General features: G+C 45.7%; 1 protein-coding gene across 1 annotated transcript in view; it reads left to right on the plus strand.

Annotated features, from left to right (window-relative positions):
• Positions 1 to 20961: 20961 nt before the first annotated feature.
• egfl6 (EGF-like-domain, multiple 6) overlaps positions 20962 to 22527 on the plus strand; it is a 66340-nt gene continuing 64774 nt past the window's right edge. The window contains exon 1 of the mRNA XM_078408974.1: positions 20962 to 21323. Coding sequence (XP_078265100.1) covers positions 21229 to 21323 — 95 coding nt within the window. The 5' untranslated portion in view covers positions 20962 to 21228. The remainder of the gene's footprint in view (positions 21324 to 22527) is intronic.

Consider the following 22527-nt stretch of genomic DNA (forward strand, 5'->3'; position numbering starts at 1 on the left):
GGGTGGTATTAATGTGCGGGGATCGCTGGTTGGCACGAACCCGGTGGGCAGAAGGGCCTGTTTCTGTGCTGTATCTCTGAACTAAACGACACTAACGTACTGAAATGAAGTGATTTTTTTCCATTCAGATGGAGTGAATAATTTTGAGATACTTGATCCCACAAACTCTGTTAATTATTGTATTCAAAGCATCTTGGGTAGATTTCCGGATATTAGGTGAACCAAGAAGTATGGGGAAAGGTAAAAGAGACACCAAGTGCTGGAGTAACTCAGCGGGTCAAACAGCATCCCTGGAGACCATGGAGATAGGTGATGTTTCAGATTGGGACCCATCTTCAGACTGACTGTGTGGGGGGAGAGAAGAAAGCTGGAAGAGAGAAGGGACTGGCCAAAGCCTGCTAGGTAATAGGTGAACACAGGTGAGGGGGGTTGATAAGCAGATGGTTGGACAAAGGCCAAAGATTAATAAAACCAATGGTGTGAGACAAAAGGATTGAAGAGTTATGAATTGTGAAGTCAGAGGAAGGAATGGAGGTGGAGGGAAAAGGGCAGGAGAGAAATACGTGCAAGACCATGCGGGGCACAGGGAAGGGGTGGGAAGAAAGAGTGTGTGGGGGAGAAAGGGGAGGCAGAGGGGGGAAGTTGTTAGATGTTACCTGAAATTGGTGAATTGAATATTCACACCATTGGGTTGTAAGCGGAATATGAAGTGCTGTTTCTCCAGTTTGCATGTGGCCTCACTCGGACAATGGAGGGGGCCCAAGACAGAAAGGTCAGTCTGGGCAGGGGAAGGGCAGTTCAAATGGTGAGCAACTAGGAGATCTGGTAGGCATTGATGGATCGAGCACAAGTGTTTGACAAAACGGTCGCCGAGTCTAAGCTTGGTCTTGCCGATGTAAAATAAGCCATAATGGGAAGACCGGATGCACGAGATGGGGTTGGAGGAGATGCACATGAACCTGGCAAAAACCAGGTACTTTGCTCTGCAACTGCAGGAGATACAACACCTGACCATCACCTCCATCCAGGAACCCCAGCAGTTCTTCTCACCTGGAAGAACTGCTGGGGTTCCTGAATGGAGGTGATGGTCAGGTGTTGTATCTCCTGCAGTTGCAGAGCAAAGTACCTGATAAGGGGGTGGGAAGGGATGAGTGAACTAAGGGGTTGCGGAGGGAGCGGTCTCTGCGGAAGGTGGAAATGGGTGGAGGTTGGGAGGTGTGATTGGTGGTGGGATCACGTCAGAGGATGATGTCAGTCTGAAGAAGGGTCTCGACCCGAAACCTCACCTACTCCATCTCTCCAGAGATGCTGTCTGATCCGCTGAGTTGCTCCAGCATGTTGTGTCGATCTTCGGTAGATGATGACTTAGCAATGGGTGCATAGGCACTTCAGGCACACGCATGCCGACTGATTGAACTCTAGTTTCTTGGCCATTGATTCTGCGTGGCAAAGTGCAATAGGAGCTGGAAGAATAGATAAGGTGGTATGATGGTAAAAGTAGGATGGAACTGCAGATGCTGGTTTAAACCAAAGATAGACACCAAATGCTGGAGTAACTCAGCAGGACAGGCAGCATCTCAGTCTGAAGAAGGGTCTCGACCCGAAACATCACCCATTCCTTCTCTCCAGAGATGCTGCCTGTCCCGCTGAGTTACTCCAACGTTTTGTGTCTATAATGGTAAAGGTAATGATACAGTACCAGATGTTCAGGGACAGATGTTCTAAATACGAGCAGTGGGGTATTTCAAATCAACCATTTAAATAAATCTGAAGTAAAAATAAAAATCTAATATCAGTAATGGTGACTATGTAATCACAGGTTATTGTAAAAACCCATCTGTTGCACTATCAGGGTCTTTAGGGGACTTCACACAACAAGAGCGCTCAACTTTCTTTGCCTCTAGTTTATCTGAATTACCAGGATAGATTTGTAATTATCTGTTGTAACTGCAAACACCACAATCAAATCCCAAGATAGAAACAGCACGACCCACCATAGAGCCCAGAGTATTAATTATGTAGACCTGGTCGGGCAGATCAGAAAAATAAAATATACCTATCAGTGCCCTGACCTGGTCTTGATGTGACTACAGCTGTACTAATGTAGTTGGCTCTGTAAAGGCTCCTCAGTTCTGGGCAATAATGAATGGACAATATATAGCTATGAAGAGACCTGACTGCAGAGTACATTACCCTTTGCAATCTCCAATAGTCAATAGTCAATTTATTTGTCACATACACCTAAATGTGTAAGACCAATAAGAATAATCAATAAAAATGCAATAACACATACAATCATAAACCAACCAAACAAAAGAAACATCCATCACAGTGAGTCTCCTCCAGTCACCTCCTCACTGTGATGGAAGGCCAGAATGTCTTTTCTCTTCCCCTGCCGTCTTCTCCCGCGGTCAGGCTGTTGAAGTTGCCACGTCGGGGCGGTCGTGGCTCCCGACATTGAAGCCCCCGCCGAGCGGAGAAAATCCCGCGGCCTATTGCAGGCCGCGCCGGACGGTGAAAGGTCCGCGGCGGGCCGACCCAAGCCCCGCGATTCGGGGCGGGCGAAGACGCTGTCGCTGCCGGAGCTCCCGATGTCGGCCCCCACCCAGGGGCTGGCGGGCTTCCGACGTCCAGGCGGCCCGCGCCGGAGCCTCCGGAGACGAGTTGCAGCCGCTCCCGCAGCATCCGAAGGCAGCCAGCGCCACAGGTGGTGAGTCCGGGCCGCGGGCTCTTCGAACCAGACCCCGGGTGGTCCCAGCCGGAGCCCGCCAGCTCCAGGTGCATGGCCGGTGGTAGGCCGCAGCGGGAACGGAGACACGACACAGAAAACAAAGGTCGGGTCTCCGTTCGGGAGAGACAATGTTACAGTTCCCACCCCCCCAACTGTGATGGAAGGCCACAATGTCTTTTCTCTTCCCCTGCCGTCTTCTCCCGCGGTCAGGCTGTTGAAGTTGCCTCGTCGGGGCGGTCGTGGCTCCCGACATTGAAGCCCCCGCCGGGCGGAGAAAATCCCGCGGCCTATTGCAGGCCGCGCCGGACGGTGAAAGGTCCGCGGCGGGCCGACCCAAGCCCCGCGATTCAGGGCGGGCGAAGACACTGTTGCTGCCAGAGCTCCCGATGTCGGACCCCACCCAGGGGCCTGCGGGCTTCCGACGTCCAGGCGGCCCGCGCCGGAGCCTCCGGAGACGAGTCGCAGCCGCTCCCGCAGCATCCGAAGGCAGCCAGCGCTGCAGGTGGTGAGTCCGGGCCGCGGGCTCTGCGAACCAGAGCCCCAGGTGGTCCCAGCCGGAGCCCACCAGCTCCAGGTGCATGGCCGGTGGTAGGCCGCAGCTGTGAAGACAGCGCTGGCTCCTCCTTGTTTCCTCTTGTAATAAAATGTACTTTATATCTATAAAAGAAAACAAAGTTTCTGCTTTCATTTCCTTGTCGTTTCTGCCTGACTTAACCTGTCACACTATCCCAGAATTTTAGTTCTATGATTGATGGCTCTTTGGTCAGCAGGGTACTCTAGACATTTCCAGCCAGTCCAGTATCATTTTACAGAGAATTCCACTACAGAAATGGCTCAAAACTGCCAAAATCAATAACCGACTGAAGTTATTTCATTAGCTACACTGGGGTCTCAATTACTGAAATGTCAAATGTCTGTGATTTGCTTGAGAGTCCAGAAAGCATTGTCATTGAATAGCTGGGGAGAGCTAGGGCTATGTTCAAATGACTTTCAAACCAAGAGTGCTTGAACTACACCTTATCTTTACCTAACTCACTGACAGAGGTATGTGCAGCAGGGAACTGCAGGCACTGGTTTACACCGAAGATGGACACAGATGCTGAAGAGGGGGCTCGTATTCACAGCTCACCTTCCATATCCCATTTCCCTCTCCCTGACCCTCAGCCTGAAGAAGAGTCTCGACTGGAAACGTCGCCCATTCCCTCTATCTTGAGATGCTGCCGGTCTCGCTGAGTTACTCCAGCATTTTCTGTCTATCTTCACCACCAGAGGTATTTGTTTATCTTTAGTAACTAGGAGTGTTACCTTTGTGAGGCTTTCCACAGTTGAGTTGGGAATTATACTGCCTCATTTAAACAAATTTCTACACGTATCAGAAACTTCAACACATAGATCAGAACACATCGGTCTGAAGAAGGGTCTCGACCCGAAACGTCACCCATTCCTTCTCTCCAGAGACGCTGCCTGTCCCGCTGAGTTACTTCAGCATTTTGTGTCTATCTTTGGTGTAACCAGCATCTGCAGTTCCTTCCTACACATAGGTCAGGAGATCAAATGCAATGTACAGACCTGGCGATTCAACGCACAAGTCACAAAATCAAAATCCAAGCAGAGATCAGGAAACTTCAGATGCATTTCCAGTTAGTATTAAGGTTAAATTGTCCCTAAACACCAGCCTAGAATAGCTGATGACAAAGAAAGTTTAATAATCTAAATAATACCTCCAGTCAAATCCTAAGTCAATGGGTACCTACGTTTTCAAAATCAGAGAAGACAGTTTTGTGGGTTCCATGATTTGGGGAGAATCTCATCTGTGGAGAGTGTATGTGGATGTTTGTGTGAACACAGGGCAGCATTCTCCAACAGGTTAACAGGGCAGTTGTCCAAATCTCTAATGGCATTCGGATTTCTTAGGCAAGAAACTATTTAAGTTCTGTTCCTTTTCATACCTCTAGTTTCCCTCTCCCCAGACTGTCAGCCTGAAGAAGAGTCCTAAAGCTGGTGACTGTTCAGTCTAGCTTCCTGACCAATGGCTTGGGCAGCACAGCAGTGCAGCAAAGGAGTTGCTGTCTTACACCACCAGAGGGCCAATTTGATAGCTCATGAAATCGCTGGGCTGAAGGGCCTGTTTCCGCTGGGATCACAACTACGGGTGGCACAGTGGTACAGCTGCTGCATTACAGGGCAAGAGACTTGGAGTGATCTGACTGCGGGTGCTGTCTGTACGGAGTTTGTCCGTTCGCCCCGTGACCTGCGTGGGTTTTCTCCGGTTTCCTCCCACACTCCAAAGATGTACAGGTTTGCAGGTTAATTGGCTTGGTATAAATGTAAATTGTTCCTAGTGTGCGCAGGATATTGTTAGTGTGCAGGGATCACTGTTTGGTGTGAAAGTGGTGGGTGCTGTATCTCTCAACTAAACTAAACTAAACTGAAGAAGAGTCTCGACCCTAAACGTCACCCATTTCTTCTCTCCAGAGATACTGCCTGTACCGCTGAGTTACTCCAGCATTTTGTATTTACCCTCGGTTTGAACTAAACTAAACAGGTAGTCACTGAGATTGCAGAGTAATTAATTGTCTGAGAACTTAAAAGATACAAATATTGGTAGTCTGAATCCACTCATCTAAATTTGAACCGGTTCTGATGAAGGCTCTTTGACCTGAAACATTAGTCGGTAGAAGATGGCGCAGTGGTAGAGTTGCTGCCTTACAGCGAATGCAGCGCCGGAGACTCAGGTTCGATCCTGACTACAGGTGCTGTACTGTACGGAGTTTGTACGTTCTCCCCGTGACCTGCGTGGGTTTTCTCCGAGATCTTCGGTTTCCTCCCACACTCCAAAGACGTACAGGTTTGTAGGTTAATTGGCTGGGCAAATGTTTAAAAAAAATTGTTCCTGGTGGGTGTAGGATAGTGTTAATGTGCGGGGATCGCTGGGCGGCACGGACCCGGTGGGCCGAAGGGCCTGTTTCTGCGCTGTATCTCTAAATCTAAATCTAAATCTAAAGGGTCTCGACCCGAAACATCACCCATTCCTTCTGTCCAGAGATGCTGCCTGACCCGCTGAGTTACTCCAGCATTTTGTGATACCTTCGACCTGAAACATTAGCTCTGTTTCTTTTCCCAATGTTGAGGCCTGTTCTGCTGAGTATTTGCAGCATTTTCTGTATTTTACTTCAAACTCAACAATCTGGATTTCAAACAGATTGCCTGGATGTTTTATAAATGATTTGCCAACCTTAAAAGTCTCAATGTTTAACCCTATTTCTTCCACCCATGCCAATGTCATTTGTTCTGAAGACCATTCGTGTTTTCAACGCATTTTCATGCAGCAAAGTACATTTTGGATCTGGGAACACACTCTATCCCCCTTGGCCCAAATGTAAAACAGAAACATTCTTCTGGAAAGGGAACCAAGAAAGGAAGGAAGGAAATTGTAATGCAATACTTTACTTCTTTGTACAGTTTGAAGTCTTGTATCCTGGCACTTTAGACCAGACGTCAGCACTTTTCTTGATTTTTCTTTTATTGGCACTTCAATTCTTTTCCACCAATATTTATTAATTTCCTTCTCCACTGTGATGTCCCATCATTGCCTCTGTGGCGAATGGATCTATGTTCACTCACCGCCTCTAATTAAAGTCATGTTTAAAGTATTCAATCCAGCTGCATCACATCAACCTCCATTTCACCCATAAACTCCAGCCTTCTTTACACTCTGGAGAAACTCAGCGGGACAGGCAGCATCTCTGGAGAGAAGGGACGGGTGACGTTTTGGGGTCGAGACCCTTCTTCAGTCTAAGAGTCAGGGGAGGGGGAGACACAGAGATAGGGAAGGGAGAAGTGTGATAACGAGACATCAAAGGGGATGCGGGTCAAGGAAAATGTAGACTTGATCGTTGTTAGCGTGGGGAAAGGTGGCAACAAAGCTTACAATGCAAATTTAATCAGGAGGACGGTCTTAATTGCTTTCAATTATTTAAATGAATTACTTTAAAATTATTAATTGCCAGTATCTTTCTCATTCCGCAACTTCTAATTTTAGTAGTTAAAAACAAATGGAAGATTGTGTTGATGTAAATCACCCATAAGGAGCTAATCCTTTCAATACACTTGGAGAAAGAAGGATTCAATGTCTAACCAGAAATATAGTTATTGCATGACATAGTACATTACATAGTACAGCGAGACATGTGTACCATACAGCTGGTGGAAGTTAGAAGTAGTAATGGTGTTGAATGCAGCTTTAATGGGCCCGAGTGAGCTGAAATGGAGTAATGGTGTCATGGTAATGGAGCAACATATGATGATCGTTTGTCGGCACTGGGCCTGTACTCGCTGGAGTTTAGAAGAATGAAGGGGGACCTCGTTGAAACATACCGCATAGTGAAAGGCCTAGATTGAGTGGATGTGGAGAGGATGTTTCCACCAGTGGGAGAGTCTAGGACCAGAGGTCATAGCCTCAGAATTAAAGGATGTTCCTTTAGGAAGGAGATGATGAGGAATTTCTTCAGTCAGAGGGTGGTCGAGACCCGAAACGTCATCCATTCCTTCTCTCCTGAGATGCTGCCTGACCCGCTGAGTTACTCCAGCATTTTGTGTCTACCAAAAATATAGAGGAACAAGATGGACCACTCCATTGAAATTGCCTACACTGAAGAGTAGTTCGCAAAGGAGAGTAACGTCCACCATTTTAGTAAGCAAAACCCACCGTTCCCTCTGCCTCTCGCAGTGTAATCAGTGTTGTGGGGGAACAATATGTGTGATGATACCATTAAAATGAAGAATATATCTCATCTATCAATTCGCAGATTTTTGCTATTTCTCTTTTTAAATGTTTCTGCAAGTTTCTGCCTACTAAAATGGCGCCGTGACACTCTACGGTTTTTAGGGTCAAATGGTCTACTCTATTATCTTGCTCTGCTCTATTATCTTTGGTGTGTGTGTCTTCAACTGTGTGTGACCCAATGAGTTAATAATGGGGTCATAATAATGGGGAAACATAACTGTTCGTATCCAAGTCAATTAACCAATACCTTTTTCAAATATATATGTATAATTATTAATGTAATAGACAGTAATACCATAGTAAGCAATTATAATTCATCAAAACACCATAATTCATAACTTTATCTTAATGCAAAGTTTTTACATAATGTTTTACATAATGATCTGATGAATAACTGTTTGGTTTAACACCTAATATTGTGAATGCAAATGAAATACTTAGTTGTTGATAGAAATAAATAACTTTGCAACTTGCAGATGGAATGGGCTCACAGCGTAACGGATTGCCTCAGAGCAACTTTAGGAGGTGAGGGTAGTTGGAAAATTAGGTGAGACAAGCCAGTGGAACAGCTGCTTCTAATTCTACTGAAATAATTGCCAACTGTTTATAATATAAGAAAATGTTCACGGCAATTCACAGCCTTCAATAGTGTCAACCCATTCAGAATGCATTCCTCCCCTGCTCGGTAACTAAACAGCTTATTTCCATTCCTGAATGCTTCACCTGACTCCTCATTGACAGTAGAATTCCCCTTCTGCTTTCCGAGCCCCCACTCCCTCATCTTTACATAAAACCTCTCATTCTGAGGAAGGGTCTCGACCCGAAACGTCACCCATTCCTTCTCTCCAGAGACGCTGCCTGTCCCGCTGAGTTAGTCCGGCATTTTGTGCCTTTCGTTGGTTTGAACCAGCATCTGCAGTTCCTTCCTATGCATTGCTCATTGGCAGGGCCAGATGCCTCGGCAAGGCCAGCAGCATAATCAAGGACAAGTCACACCCCAGCCACTCCCCCTTCTCCCCTCTCCCATCGGGCAAAAGGTACAGAAGTGTGAAGACGCACACCTCCAGATTCAGGGACAGCTTCTTCCCAGCTGTTATCAAGCAACTGAATCATCCTGCCACAACCAGAGAGCAATGCTGAACTACCATCAACCTCATTGGTGACCCTTGGACTATCCTTGATCGGACTTTACTGGCTTTACCTTGCACTAAACGTTATTCCCTGATCATGTATCTGTACACTGTAAATGGCTCGATTGTAATCGTGTATTGTCTTTCTGCTGACTCAATAGCACACAACAAAAGCTTTTCACTGTACCGCGAATAACGTGGCAATAAACTAAACTGAACTGAAGAAGTGGAACATAGTCTTCATGGAATGAGTTCACATAAAGAACGACCTGGGTTAATCATTTCAGCAACTCTCAGTACAGATAAAAGTGATGCTGTAGTTTTGGTCCTGCCTTTCATAAACCATAGAACATGAAAAATCACAGCAGAGCTTGCAGTCAAAGTGTCTGTGCCGACCAGAATGCCAAGATAAACTGATCTCACCTAGTCAAGTCAAGTTTATTTGTCACATACACATACACGATGTGCAGTGAAATGAAAGTGGCAATGCCTGCGGATTGTGCACAAAAAAAATTACAGTTACAGCATATAAATAAAGTTATAAGTTACTATAGTGTAGACAAAATTTTTTGTCTCTGGAGTTGTAAAAGTTGACAGTCCTGATGGCCTGTGGGAAGAAACTCCGTCTCATCCTCTCCGTTTTCACAGCGTGACAGCGGAGGCGTTTGCCTGATCGTAGCATCTGGAACAGTCCGTTACTGGGGTGGCAGGGGTCCCTCATGATCTTGCTTGCTCTGGATCTGCACGTGATGCATATCACTCTGTTCCTTGCATCATGTGCCTATCGCAAAGCCCCTTAAAAAACACATTCATATTTGCCTCCATTACCACCCCTGGCAGCGCCTTCCAGGCACTCTGTAAAAAAGACCCTGCCCCATATATCTCTTTTAAATTTTACTCCATCTCAATAGACAATAGACAATAGGTGCAGGAGGAGGCCATTCGGCCCTTCGAGCCAGCACCACCATTCAATGTGGTCATGGCTGATCATTCTCAATCAGTACCCCGTTCCTGCCTTCTCCCCATACCCCCTGACTCCGCTATCCTTAAGAGCTCTATCTAGCTCGCTCTTGAATGCATTCAGAGAATTGGCCTCCACTGCCCTCTGAGGCAGAGAATTGCACAGATTTACAACTCTCTGACTGAAAATGTTTTTCCTCATCTCCGTTCTAAATGGCCTACCCCTTATTCTTAAACTGTGGCCCCTGGTTCTGGACTCCCCCAACATTGGGAACATGTTTCCTGCCTCTAACGTGTCCAACCCCTTAATAATCTTATATGTTTCGATAAGATCCCCTCTCATCCTTCCAAATTCCAGTTTATACAAGCCTAGCCGCTCCAGTCTTTCAACATATACAGTCCCGCCTTTCCGGGAATTAACCTAGTGAACCTACGCTGCACGCCCTCAATAGCAAGAATATCCTTCCTCAAATTTGGAGACCAAAACTGCACACAGTACTCCAGGTGCGGTCTCACTAGGGCCCTGTACAACTGCAGAAGAACCTCTTTGCTCCTATACTCAACTCCTCTTGTTATGAAGGCCAACATTCCATTGGCTTTCTTCACTCTCTAGTCTTTGACATTTCCACCCTGTTAAAAAAAAAGATTCTGACTGTCTACCTTATCTGTGCCTCTTACAACTTTGTATAATTCTATCAAGTCTCCCCTCAACCTCCGTCATTCTGGAGAAAACTATCCAAGTTTGTCCGAACTCTCCTTGTAGTTAATACCCTCTAATCTAGGCAGTATCCTGGTAAATCTCATCAGCACCCTAGCCAAACAAAGGTCTTGTACATTCTCCCTGTGACCTGCGTGGGTTTTCTCCGGGATCTCCGGTTTCCTCCCACACTCCAAAGACGTACAGGTGTGTAAGTTAATTGGCTTGGTATAAATGTAAATTGTCCCTAGTGTGTGTAGGGTAGTGTTGGTGTGTGGGAATCAGTTGAGGGCGCAGGGTCGGTGGGCTGAAGGGCCTGTTCCGTGCTATATCTCTAAACTAAACTGATGTAAACTAAGGCCTACAGTTTCTTCACAAGTGCCAATTACAATGGACTGCAAGATAGGTGCTTAACTGTGGAAACTTGAGGGTCTTCTTGGCAGGGAGTCAACAGGTTGTCAATGGGGTGGCGTTTGACAAGGAATACTATAGTGGGGTCCTTGTGAGCTTTAACATTTGACCCTATGTGTCATAATTTCGACTGACTCTGATGATAACATTATTTTCATTGATGGTGCAAACAGCCTTGCTGTCTCTCATTCTGAGGATGATATCATCTAACAGATGCCCTTGTCCATCTGGGAGTATTGTCCTGAAGTCAGAAGCTTTTCTTTCTGACAAACAGAGGAACTCATTGGTGTTAGACTTTGCTACAAGCGCCTCGTATATTTTTCAATTGTACAGCCATGCTTCCAATACCTCTTTCTGCAGATTCTTGGTTTCGCTTTTAGTTTGGAGAAACAGCGTGGAAACAGGCTCTTCGCCCCACCGAGTCCGCGCCGACCAGCGATCACCCTGCACACTAACACTATCTTACACACACTGGGGACAATTTACCATTATACCAAGCCAATTAACCTACAAACCTGTACGTTCTTGGAGAGTGGGAGGAAACCGGAGCACCTGGAGATAACCCACGCAGGTCACGGGGAGAACGTACAAACTCCATACAGACAGCACCCGTAGTCAGGGTGGAACCCAGTCTCTGGCGCTGTGAGGCAGCAACTCTACTGCAGTGTTGGCATGAAGTGAGTTTGTAACCTTTAAACTGGATCCTGGCTTTACATTACGACAGTTCTGAAACTTAAACCAACGAGTGCTGTTCATTTTCCTGACCCCTTCATCGGCCAAAATCCATTCAGGATGACCTTACTACAATTGATCCAATAACTCACTAGCTGTGTGTGTGTGTGTGTGTGTGTGTGTGTGTGTGTGTGTGTGTGTGTGTGTGTGTGTGTGTGTGTGTGTGTGTGTGTGTGTGTGTGCGTGTGTGCGTGCGTGCGTGTGCATGCGTGTGCGTGTGTGTGTGTGCGTGCGTGTGTGTGTGCGGGCGTGTGTGTGTGTGTGCATGCGTGCGTGCGTGTGTGCGTGTGTGTGCGTGCGTGCGTGTGTGTGTGCGTGTGTGCGTGTGTGTGTGTGAGTGCGTGTGTGCGTGTGTGTGTGTGTGTGTGTGCGTGCGTGTGTGTGCGTGGAGACACAGAAAGCTCAGACATCAGGTTTAAACAAAAACCATTGTGGTCTGTTGATTTCACAAACCTGGAAGTGAACACAGTCGAAGCACACTTGCGAATACTAAAACACATCCCTCCACAGTTTGACTTATGGTGGGATGGATGAGAGGGACTAATGATGAAAACTGATGGCTGGGGTCACCACTTTTCAAACATTTCTCACAGTCACTTTATCCGTCAAAAGTATTGAAGAGCATTCTCACCGTACACACGGGACTGTGGTGCACGGCCATTGCCAAGCGTAAGCCTTCTGTGTATTCACTGCTGTTATTGCAGTTGTACTTTCAGAAGATAATTAACTTCTCACAATCGTGAATGACAGGCACAAAGTTTCTGACATCCAAAATTGTTGGGAGAATTTTTTCTGACTTCCAAACTTAGAGCAGATTAACTCTGGAAAGTCAATTCTAAAATAGTAAATGCTATTCTCTTCCTCTATTTGTTTCTTACGTGGATGGAGAACGCTCTGAAACATCATCACACTATTTCACCAAAGATATTTTTTCTGCGACATTTATCAGTGTGGGAAGGAACTGCAGATGCTGGTTTAAACCGAAGATAGACACAAAAAGCTGGAGTAACTCAGCAGGACAGGCAGCATCTCTGGAGAGAAGGAATGGGTGACGTTTCGGGTCGAGACCCTTCTTCAGACAGTGTGGCCAATTATATATTTTTCAAATTGGAGCTCGAAGGAAATACTTTAAGAAAAGGATTTCTTTGATGTTCTGTGATGAAGCATGCAGGAACTTCTGAAGATTCTTGATTGGTACGGGTGTCAGTGGTTGTGGGGGAAGGCAGGAGAATGTGGTTCAGAGAGAGAGAGAGATCAGCCATGATTGAATGGCGGAGTGGACTTGACGGGCCGAATGGTCTTATTTCTGCTCCTATCACTTATGACCTTACAACCTTACAGTGCTTTAAAGAACGTGCCCTTAATGCGGTCAATGGAAATTGAAATTAGTGAACGATTCACAATTATGTAGAAAGGAGCTACAGATGCTGACTTACACCGAAGATAGACACAAAATGCCGGAGTGACTCAGCGAGCCAGGCAGCATCTCTGGAGAGAAGGAATGGTGCCATTTTGGTTTGAGACCCTTCTTCAGACTGAGAGTCAAGGGAGAGGGAAACGAGATATGATGACTGAATTGATAATATCTGGAGTTCACTGACTCTTCTAGTTATCCCAACGAAAGGAGAGCTAAAATTAATAAAAGTCTTTATTGCCATCATTTATTGTCAAGACTACCCCTCCTCATTTAATGTTTTGCTTAACTCTCCTAAAATTTTAACATTTTGGAATATTTAATTCCCAATTTTGAGCACTTTGGAAACAACGTCATTGTAATTTTCATCAGATTATTTATTTCTGTTTGTGCCATTACCTTGTTAAAAACGCTCGGTGCATTCAAATGAAGATTGTTTCTTTACCTATTTTCAATGTTATGTCCATTTGTCCCTTCCTGACGTGCTATTATCATTATTGAATTTACCACACTGCACCTTCTCCTTTGTCATTAATCTCCGAAACAACGCCCTCACACAACTCTCCCCTCTATTCGACTTAAAGCCTGACTTGTAGCCCTGGTTATCAATTCACCTCATTAGCCTGGTCACAGAATGAAGTGTCTTAAACATCCAGTTCATTCCCAACTTGTTGGTCAGTCAAACCATTTTGGCAACTGCAGCTTCATCAGAACTTTAAGATTTCCAAACAATTCTTTAAGAGGAACAGCCAGGGGCTGAATCCTTAAAAATATGTGAGTTTGTTTAGATTGCAAAAGTTAAGAGCCGGGACCTGAGCCCATCCTAAACGCTACTCTGCTTTAGTTTAATGGAGGACAACAGAGGCAGGTGATAGTTCAACTGGTAGAAAGCTGATTGATGGTTTTAATATAACACTTCCATCTTTCTAACAATCAACAATCGTTCTCTGAACATATCATTTTCTTCCACACTGCATGTTTTTTGAGCACTCTGGTTACATTTTGCTTCCAACAGGCATCCAACATCCAAAATAATGGGCAGCACCTGTGGCGCAGTGGTAGAGTTGCTGCCTTACAGCGCCAGAGACCTGGGTTCGATCCTGACTACGGGTGCTGTTTGCATGGAGTTTGTACATTCTCCTCGTGACTTGCGTGTGTTTTCTCCGGGATCTCCAGTTTCTTCTCACACTCCAAAAACGAACAGGTTTGTAGGTTAATTGGCTTGGTATAAATGTAAATTGTCCATGGTGTGTGTAGGATAGTGTTAGTGTGCGGGGATCGCTGGTCGGTGCAGACTCGATGGGCCAAAGGGCCTGTTACCACACAGTATCTCTAAACTAAAACGAATAATCACATAGGTGAGTGTGGTTGGGTGCACAGCTGACAGTCAACTGTGATCCGCAGGGTAGGAAGAAAATGAAGCAATCATCATGTGACAGGTATTAACATCACGGCTGCCCTTTCAGAGCCCAATGCTTCAGCTAATGCACCTCTCTTGACCTGGTACTAACGTGCCCAGTAGCTGGATGTGAAAGACCCAGTAATGTCTACTCCCTAGATAGACACAAAAGGCTGGAGTAACTCAGCGGGTCAGGCAGCATCTCTGGAGAAAAGGAATAGGTGGTGTTTGGGTCGAGAACCTTCATCAGACTGAGAGTCAGGGGAAAGAGAAATGAGAGATATAGAAGGTGATAGAGAGATATAGAACAAATGAATGAAAGAGATGCAAAAAAGTAACGATGATCAAGAAATCAGGCCATTATGTGCTTGGTGAAAACGACCCACAATCAGGCTCAGCAAGACGACTTTGAAGCTGGTGTGACTTGGGTGGGGGAGGGATGGTGAGAGAGGGGATGACAGGGTTACTTGTAGTTAGAGAATTCAACATTCATACCACTGGGTTGTAAACTGCCCAAGCAAAACACGAGATGCTATTGAGAAGAGATGAGGTGCTGTTCCTCCAATTTGCGTTTATGCCTCACTCTGACAATGGAGGAAGCCCAGGACAGAAAGATCAGTGTGGGAATGGGAAGGGGAATTGAAGTGTTTGGCAATGGGAGATCAGGTCAGAGATGCAGCGCCGGAGACCCGGTTCGATCCCGACTATCGGTGCTGTCTGTATGGAGTTTGTACGTTCTCCCTGGTACCGCATGTGATCTTCCATTACCTCCCACACTCCAAAGACATGTGGTGCGGTTAATTGGCTTGGTAAATGTAAAAATTGTCCCTAGTGGGTGTAGGATAGTGTTAATGTATAGGGATCGCTGGTCGGCGCGCGGACCCTGTAGGCCGAAGGGCCTGTTTCTGCATTGTATCTCTAAACGTTAAACTAAAAAAAGGTAGGTCCAGGCGGACTGAGCAAAGGTGTTCAGTGAAACGATCGCCCCGTCTCCCAGCATTCTATCCATTTTCTGTAAATCCACATGTATCCCAGTGAAAGTTATCGCATCCCCAGCCTGTCAGATAATAATTTTAAATAATTTTCTCTCCAGAGATGCTGCCTGTCCCGCTGAGTTACTCCAGCATTTTGTGTCAAATACAGAATCTTAATGGACTTGAAAATGAAGAAATTTGCGTGCCAAACTATTCTCCCTCGTAATATTTCTTTCCCATAAAGAAAATGCAAATATCTTTGAGTTCCAGCACATGTATTTTCTTGAGAACAATTATAATGGTAATAAAGTCCAGGCAAACAGCACTGAAGCTTTATAGAGCAGAGCAAATGAGTTTGAAAATTTCAAGATCAATTTATGGTCACATGTGCCAATTAAGGTATAGTGAAATTTGAGTTATGTCTCTGTATTCCCAATAATACACTTTCAAATTGTCAATGCTGGAGTCTGAAGAAGGGTCTCGACCTGAAACAGAATCTGAAGAAGGGTCTTGACCCGAAACAGAGTCTGAAGAAGGGTCTCGACCCGAAACGTCACCTATTCCTTTTCTCCAGAGATGTTGGCTGACCCGCTGAGTTAGAAACATAGAAAATAGGTGCAGGAGGAGGCCATTTGGCCCTTCGAGCCAACATCGCCATTCATTGTGATCATGGCTGATCATCCACAATCAGTAACTGGTGCCTGCCTTCTCCCCATATCCCTTGATTCCGCTAGCCCCTAGAGCCCTGTCTAACTCTCTTTTAAATCCATCCAGTGAATTGACCTCCACTGCCTTCTGTGGCAGAGAATTCCAAAAATTCACAACTCTCTGGGTGAAAAAGTTTTTTCTTACCTCAGTTTTAGATGGCCTCCCCTTTATTCTTAGACTGTGTCCCCTGGTTCTGGACTCCCCCAACATTGGGAACATTTTTCCTGCATCTAGCTTGTCTAGTCCTTTTATAATTTTATACGTTTCTATAAGATCCCCTCTCATCCTTCTAAACTCCAGTGAATACAAGCACAGTCTTTCCAATCTTTCCTCGTATGACAGTCCCGTATGACAATGGGTGAAAACACGTTCACCAAAAAAGGTATCCTGGATGTCCTAGAATGGAAATCCCCACATTGGATCTCATCGTGGTGGAGACAGAGGAATTGAAAGTGGAGAATAGCATCTTTGGGAGAGGCAGGGTGGGATGAAGTATAATCCAGATAAATGTAGGAGTTGGTAGGTTTATATTAGGCGTCAGTCGATAGTCTGTCCCCTGTGATGGAGACAGAGAGACCAAGAATGGGGCGGTCACGGTGGTGCAGCGGTAGAGTTGCTGCCTTAATTATTCCAGCTTTTTGTGTCCATAGTCTAATTCTTCCTGGACATTGATTTTACCCTCTCAACGTTAACAATTGCCAGTAAGTTGAAATTATTAATGAATTTCTATTTCTTGTTCTTGGTTGTAAATCTGGATACATTTCCAGATGTTTTGTGGTCTCTGTGTCATTATTGCTTCAAGGTGAGTGGAAGCACCTAATAACAGGGAAATCTAATAACCTGCCTTGTGGCTGTACTGGATGAGAAAAGGTTACGGCTCTGAACTATTCTCAGTGCAGGAGACAATTTTGCCACCAGGATAACTGTTGTTGTTGTTCGTCCTTCGGGTTCGAAGATGACCATGTCTTCTCTTTCAGTTGGAGGATTGGTGACTGTGGGTCCGGAAGTGACTGGTGAGGCCAATCCAGGCCCGGAAGACACGCCCACACATAGGACACAAGTGGATGGGTGCTGCAGTGGAAGTGGAGGTAGCCCGGGCCTTGCGCGCGGTGCGTTTCCTCTGGGCCTCTGCAGTGCGTCTGTTCTCTGCTGCACGGGCTCCTGTGGTGAGCTTGCTACGCCAGATTGGACGGTCCAGAGCAAGAGACTCCCAAGTGCTGAGGTTGATGTCCAAGTCTTTGAGGGACACTTTGAGGCAGTCCTTAAACCGTTTCTTCTGTCCTCCTACTGAGCGCTTGCCCTGACACAGTTCTCCATGCAGAAGCTGTTTTGGCAGTCGACTCTCGGGCATTCTGATGCCATGGCCTGCCCATCTGGCTTGGGCTTTCCGTAGGAGGGTGTGGACGCTGGGGATTCCGGCCCGTTCCAAGACCTCTGTGTCGGGAGTTTTGTCCTGCCACCTGATGAGAAGGAGTCTGCGTAGGCAGCTCAAGTGAAAGTGGTTGAGCTGTTTGGCGTGTCTGCTGTAGACAGTCCAGGTCTCACTGGCATAGAGAAGAGTGGTGAGTCCCACTGCACGGTAGACCTTCAGCTTGGTGGTAAGGCTGAGTCCTCTCCACTCCAGGATAACTAAAAAGCAGCCACACATTGGTCCAAACATTTTTAAATGTACAAGAAAAACATGACATTTAAAAAAGATGTTAATGAAAAGTTGTAATACATCCATTCCCTCCAGGGCCATTGGCAAACTTTGCCAAGTCTCGTGGTCTGGCTCAGTATTATAGGAATACAGGCAAATTATTGTGAGCAGTTTGGGCCCAATATCTGAGGAAGGATGTGCTGGCTCTGGAGAGGGTCCAGAGGTTTACAAGAATGATCCCAGGAACGAGTGGGTTAACATGTGATGGGTGTTTGTCGGCACTGGGCCTGTACTCGCTGGGGTTTAGAAGGATGAGGGGGGACCTCATTGAAACTTACTGACTAGTGAAAGGCTTGGATAGAGTGGATGTGAACAGCATGTTTCCACTGGTGGGAGAGTCTAGGACTATAGGGCATAGCTTCAGAATTAAAGGACGTTCCTTTGGGAAGGAGATGAGGAGGAATTTCTTCAGTCCGAGGGTTGTGAATCTGTGAAATTCTTTGCCACAGAAGGCTGTGGAGGCCAAGTCAATGATTTTAAGGCAGAGGTAGACAGATTCTTGATTAGTATGGGTGTTAGGGGTCATGGGGTGAAGGCAGGTTGGGAGAATGGGGTTGGGAGGGAGAGATAGATCAGCCATGATTGAATGGCAGAGAAGACTTGATGGGCCAAATGGCCTAATTCTGCTCCTATCACTTATGACCTTTTGACCTTATTTTTGGCAATGATTAATGTTTTTCACTCAATAGAGCTCTTTTAAGTCGGTGGACAAAGCTGCAAAATAGTCGAGGGTCAATGTATGATGGTGCGTTATTGCTTCCTCTGAAATGTTCGTTTTCTTGGTCATCATGAATCAAAGAGTCATCATTAAATGCTGGGTGACCTCACTAGGGTCTCCTCGATATCCCGCAGCTCCGCTCTTGCTCCCCCTCTCCCCAGTCGCAGCTGCACCTCCTCTAACGTCTTCTATTGTATCCGCTGTTCCAGATGTCAACTTCTCTACTTCGCGAGACCAAGCGCAGGCTCGGCGATCGTTTCGCTCCACACCTTCGCTCAGCCCGCCTCAACCAACCTGATCTCCCGGTGGCTCAGCACTTCAACTCCCCCTCCCACTCCCACTCCCAGTCTGACCTTTCTATCATGGTCCCGTAGACGCCAGTAGCTCGGGGCCGAATAAAAACCACTCTTTAGATTTCACGCAGTGTTCCACACCATTACCAGCGAGCGTGGATCGGCCTTCATTGATCCAGCCGAACCAGGGACGGAGAAGAAACAATGAAGAGAAAGTGTGTGAGGAAATTAACAAATTCAACTTGACTCCTCCAGTTTACAGGAGTGCAATGGATGAACTGTACTCATGTAAAGGGGAAACTGTCTTGGTCTGGTCTCAGTGGAAATTGGTTCACATATTTCAACAGGCATGCGTTCCAACCATTATTGTTATATCACTCTGGAAAGAAGAAAGCACAACTTTTCCCCATCATTCACAGAGCAAACAGGATGTCTGAAGAGAGTACACGATGCATTCATTGTTGGTGTGCCAAACTATTTTCTGTCTCTCCCCCCTCCCCCTCTCCTTCCTTCCTCTCCCTCTCCTTCGCTTGCTTTCTCCCCTGCTCTCCCTCTCCCCCTCTCTCTTTCCCTCTCTCCCTCGCTGTCACTCACTCTCTCTCTCTCTCTCTCTCTCTCTCTCTCTCTCTCTCTCTCTCTCTCTCTCTCTCTCTCTCTCTCTCTCTCTCTCTCTCTCTCTCTCCCTCTCTCTCTCTCTCTCTCTCCCTCTCTCTCCCTCCCTCTCTCTCTCCCTCCCTCCCTCTCGTGCTTTCTCCTGCTCTCTTTTCTCTCTCCCTCTTTCCCTCTCTTCCTCTCTCCTTCGCTCTCTCTCTACCTCTCCCTCCACCGCTCTCTCCCTCCATCTCCCTCTCTCTCCCTACCTCCCACCCTCTCTCTCTCTTCCCTCTCTCCCTACCTCCCTCCCTTCCTCTCTCTCTCTATCTCTCTCTCTCTCTTCCTCCATCTCTCCCTTCTGCCGGGGATGTCCCTTGAGCCAGAAGGGCCATTGAGTGGCAAGGGTATATTGTTCAAAGATAGGTGCGAACACTATTGAATATATAGACACTGAGAATATATAGACGCTGACCCTGAAGAGTTTTTGCACAGTTTTTTGTTTTGTGTATATATGTACATATATATATTTTATTTCCAGAATAAAGTTTATTTTTGGAAAATAAATGTTTCTTGCTCCCAATGCCCCAGGTACTGCAAGCTTGGTGTTCTGTAGTAGAAGGATCTGGATGCATTGTTACCATGAGAGCCAGTGGCCGACAATGACAACCAAGAGCTCAGTATGTGGCCTATTATAAACATGAGTGTCTGTACATACATCACACATTTACTTACGCTATAAAAGCCATTTGGCCATTGAGTCAATGCCTGCCCCACCATCATTTTAAAAAGCTTGATGGATATGGTCAGGTTAGTTTATTGTCACATGTACCGAGGTACAGTGAAAAGCTTTTGTTGCGTGCTAACCGGTGAGCTTAAAGACAATACATGATTCCAATCGAGCCATTTACAGTGTACAGATACATGATAAGGGAATAACGTTCAGTGCTAGATAAAGCCAGCAAAGTCCAATCAAAGATACTCCAAGGGTCACCAAAGAGGTAGATATTAGTTCAGGACTGCTCTCTTGTTTAACAAGCATTTTCCTTTACCTTCATCAGTAAAATAATTCATATCTTTCACCACTTCAAAGTTATTCCACACCAATTGGGGTTTTGACTCTGCGCAATAATGTCCCTTGATCTTTACCAGGTTCAAACAATTAATATCTGAAATTCATATCATGTTTGAAAGCCATTCCACAAAGTCAAACTTGGTTTAAATTTGTAAAGAGCTCTCTTCAGATGGGAAATCAAAAATACAAGACCCGAAGATAGACACAAAAAGCTGGGGTAACTCAGCAGATCAGGCAGCATCTCTGGAGAAAAGGAATAGGTGGCGTTTTGGGTCCCGACCCGAAACGTCACCTATTCCTTTTCTCCAGAGATGCTGCCTGACCCGCTGAGCTACTCTAGTTTTTTTGTGTCTATCTTCGGTTTAAACCAGCATCTGCAGTTCCTTCCTTAAACAATACAAGACCCGCGGACTGGCATGAATAATGTGAGTGAAACTTCTCTGTTGAGATGTAGTACTTTACAGCGACTCTAACCAGTGTTTCTAGCTGATGGAGCTGCAAGGTTTCGGAGCACTGCTGTGTCTGGAGGCAGGACTTGCAGCCCTCCGCCTCATCTACACCCCAGTACTTTATTGCAGCAAGCCCGACTCATAAATCTGCCCAGCGAGCTCCAGCCTCCCAGGACTGCTGGCAATCCAAATAGTAGCAGCGTCACTAAATGGTTTCCTGGGGCTGCCAGGTTGTATCATTTACACAACCACCATAAGTTGTGTGGGGGGAAGGGAGTGGAGAACAAGAGAGAGTTTCCTTTCAGCTCAATAGTGTAAACCACAAGCAGCACTGTGCACATGTACAGAGGAGAATAAGGGAGACAGAGAGAGAGAGAGAGAGAGAGAGAGTGGGGGAGAGAAGAGGCTGAAGTCTTTCCAGCTGGAAGCATTTAAACAGTGCCTCGCCTGCGAAGCACTTGATGGAAGAATTAAAGAGAAAGATGTTACACAGCATGTGGATAGGTCTGCTGGCATTTGTAGAGGTTGCTGTGAGCGGGAAAGCAGAGATTTACGGGTAAGACTTTTCTTAACGTTGAACAAAGATTTCAGGAAAATTGTTGTTTTAAATTGAAATAAGACTTCATTCTAACCCAAAGGATTTCACCAAAATAGAAGTAAAATGCCAAATTTAAAATATAAGAAAATAACTGCAGATGCTGGTACAAATCAAAGGTATTTATTCACAAAATGCTGGAGTAACTCAGCAGGTCAGGCAGCATCTCAGGAGAGAAGGAATGGGTGACGTTTCGGGTCGGGACCCTTCTTCAGACTTTAAATGTTTTTGTTCGTTAGGTGGTTCTGTCTTTTGAGATTTTGTAATTAAATGAGGTACTAAATCAAATGATGTACTGGACAGGCAACAAATACTCATCCAACAAGATAAAATGTGCAATTTTTGATCAGATATTGTAACATAAATATTGGATTGTGTATGCATTTGCATTGAATGATTGGGCAAATTTTTAAATAGGGCAGTTGAGATTCTAATGCAATAAAAAGGAACTTCAGATGCTGGTTTGTATCAAAATGCTGGAGTAACTCAGCGGGTCAGGCCTCATCGCTGGAGAAAATGGATTGGAAGAAGGGTCCTGACCCGAAACAACACCTGTCCATGTTCCCCAGAGATGCTGCCTGGCCCCTGAGTTACTCCAGCATTTTGAATCGATTAGTCGAGTTTCCAGTTTGGGCACGATCAGAAAATTGTATAAAATGCACTTGAAATTGCATTGGTTCGGCTGAGTTTCAGATTTTCACTGATATTTATTTCGTAAGCGCAAACATTAATCTTCCACAAACCCATGCAATTGGGTAGCATAATAGAATGTAATTGTGCCCAATTTTCCTAATTAAAAAATATGTTTTAATATATTTTGTGTAAGAAAATAACTGCAGATGCTGGTACAAATCGAAGGTATTTATTCACAAAATGCTGGAGTAACTCAACAGGTCAGGCAGCATCTCGGGAGAGAAGGAATGGGCATCTCAGTCTGAAGAGGGGTCTCGACCCGAAACGTCGCCCATTCCTTCTCTCCTGAGATGCTGCCTGACCTGCTGAGTTACTCCAGCATTTTGTGAATAAATACCTTTTAATATATATTGGTTCAGTAAGTTTACGGAGTTTTACTAAGGCACTTGAACACAGATTTATCACAAATATGTTTTAGTAAAGGTGTCCTTTGTTTCCTGTCTCAGCAGTAGAGTCATGCAGCACAGAAACA

This window comes from Rhinoraja longicauda, chromosome 12 (assembly GCF_053455715.1).
Source record: "Rhinoraja longicauda isolate Sanriku21f chromosome 12, sRhiLon1.1, whole genome shotgun sequence".
In the NCBI taxonomy this organism is placed as follows: Eukaryota; Metazoa; Chordata; class Chondrichthyes; order Rajiformes; family Arhynchobatidae; genus Rhinoraja; species Rhinoraja longicauda.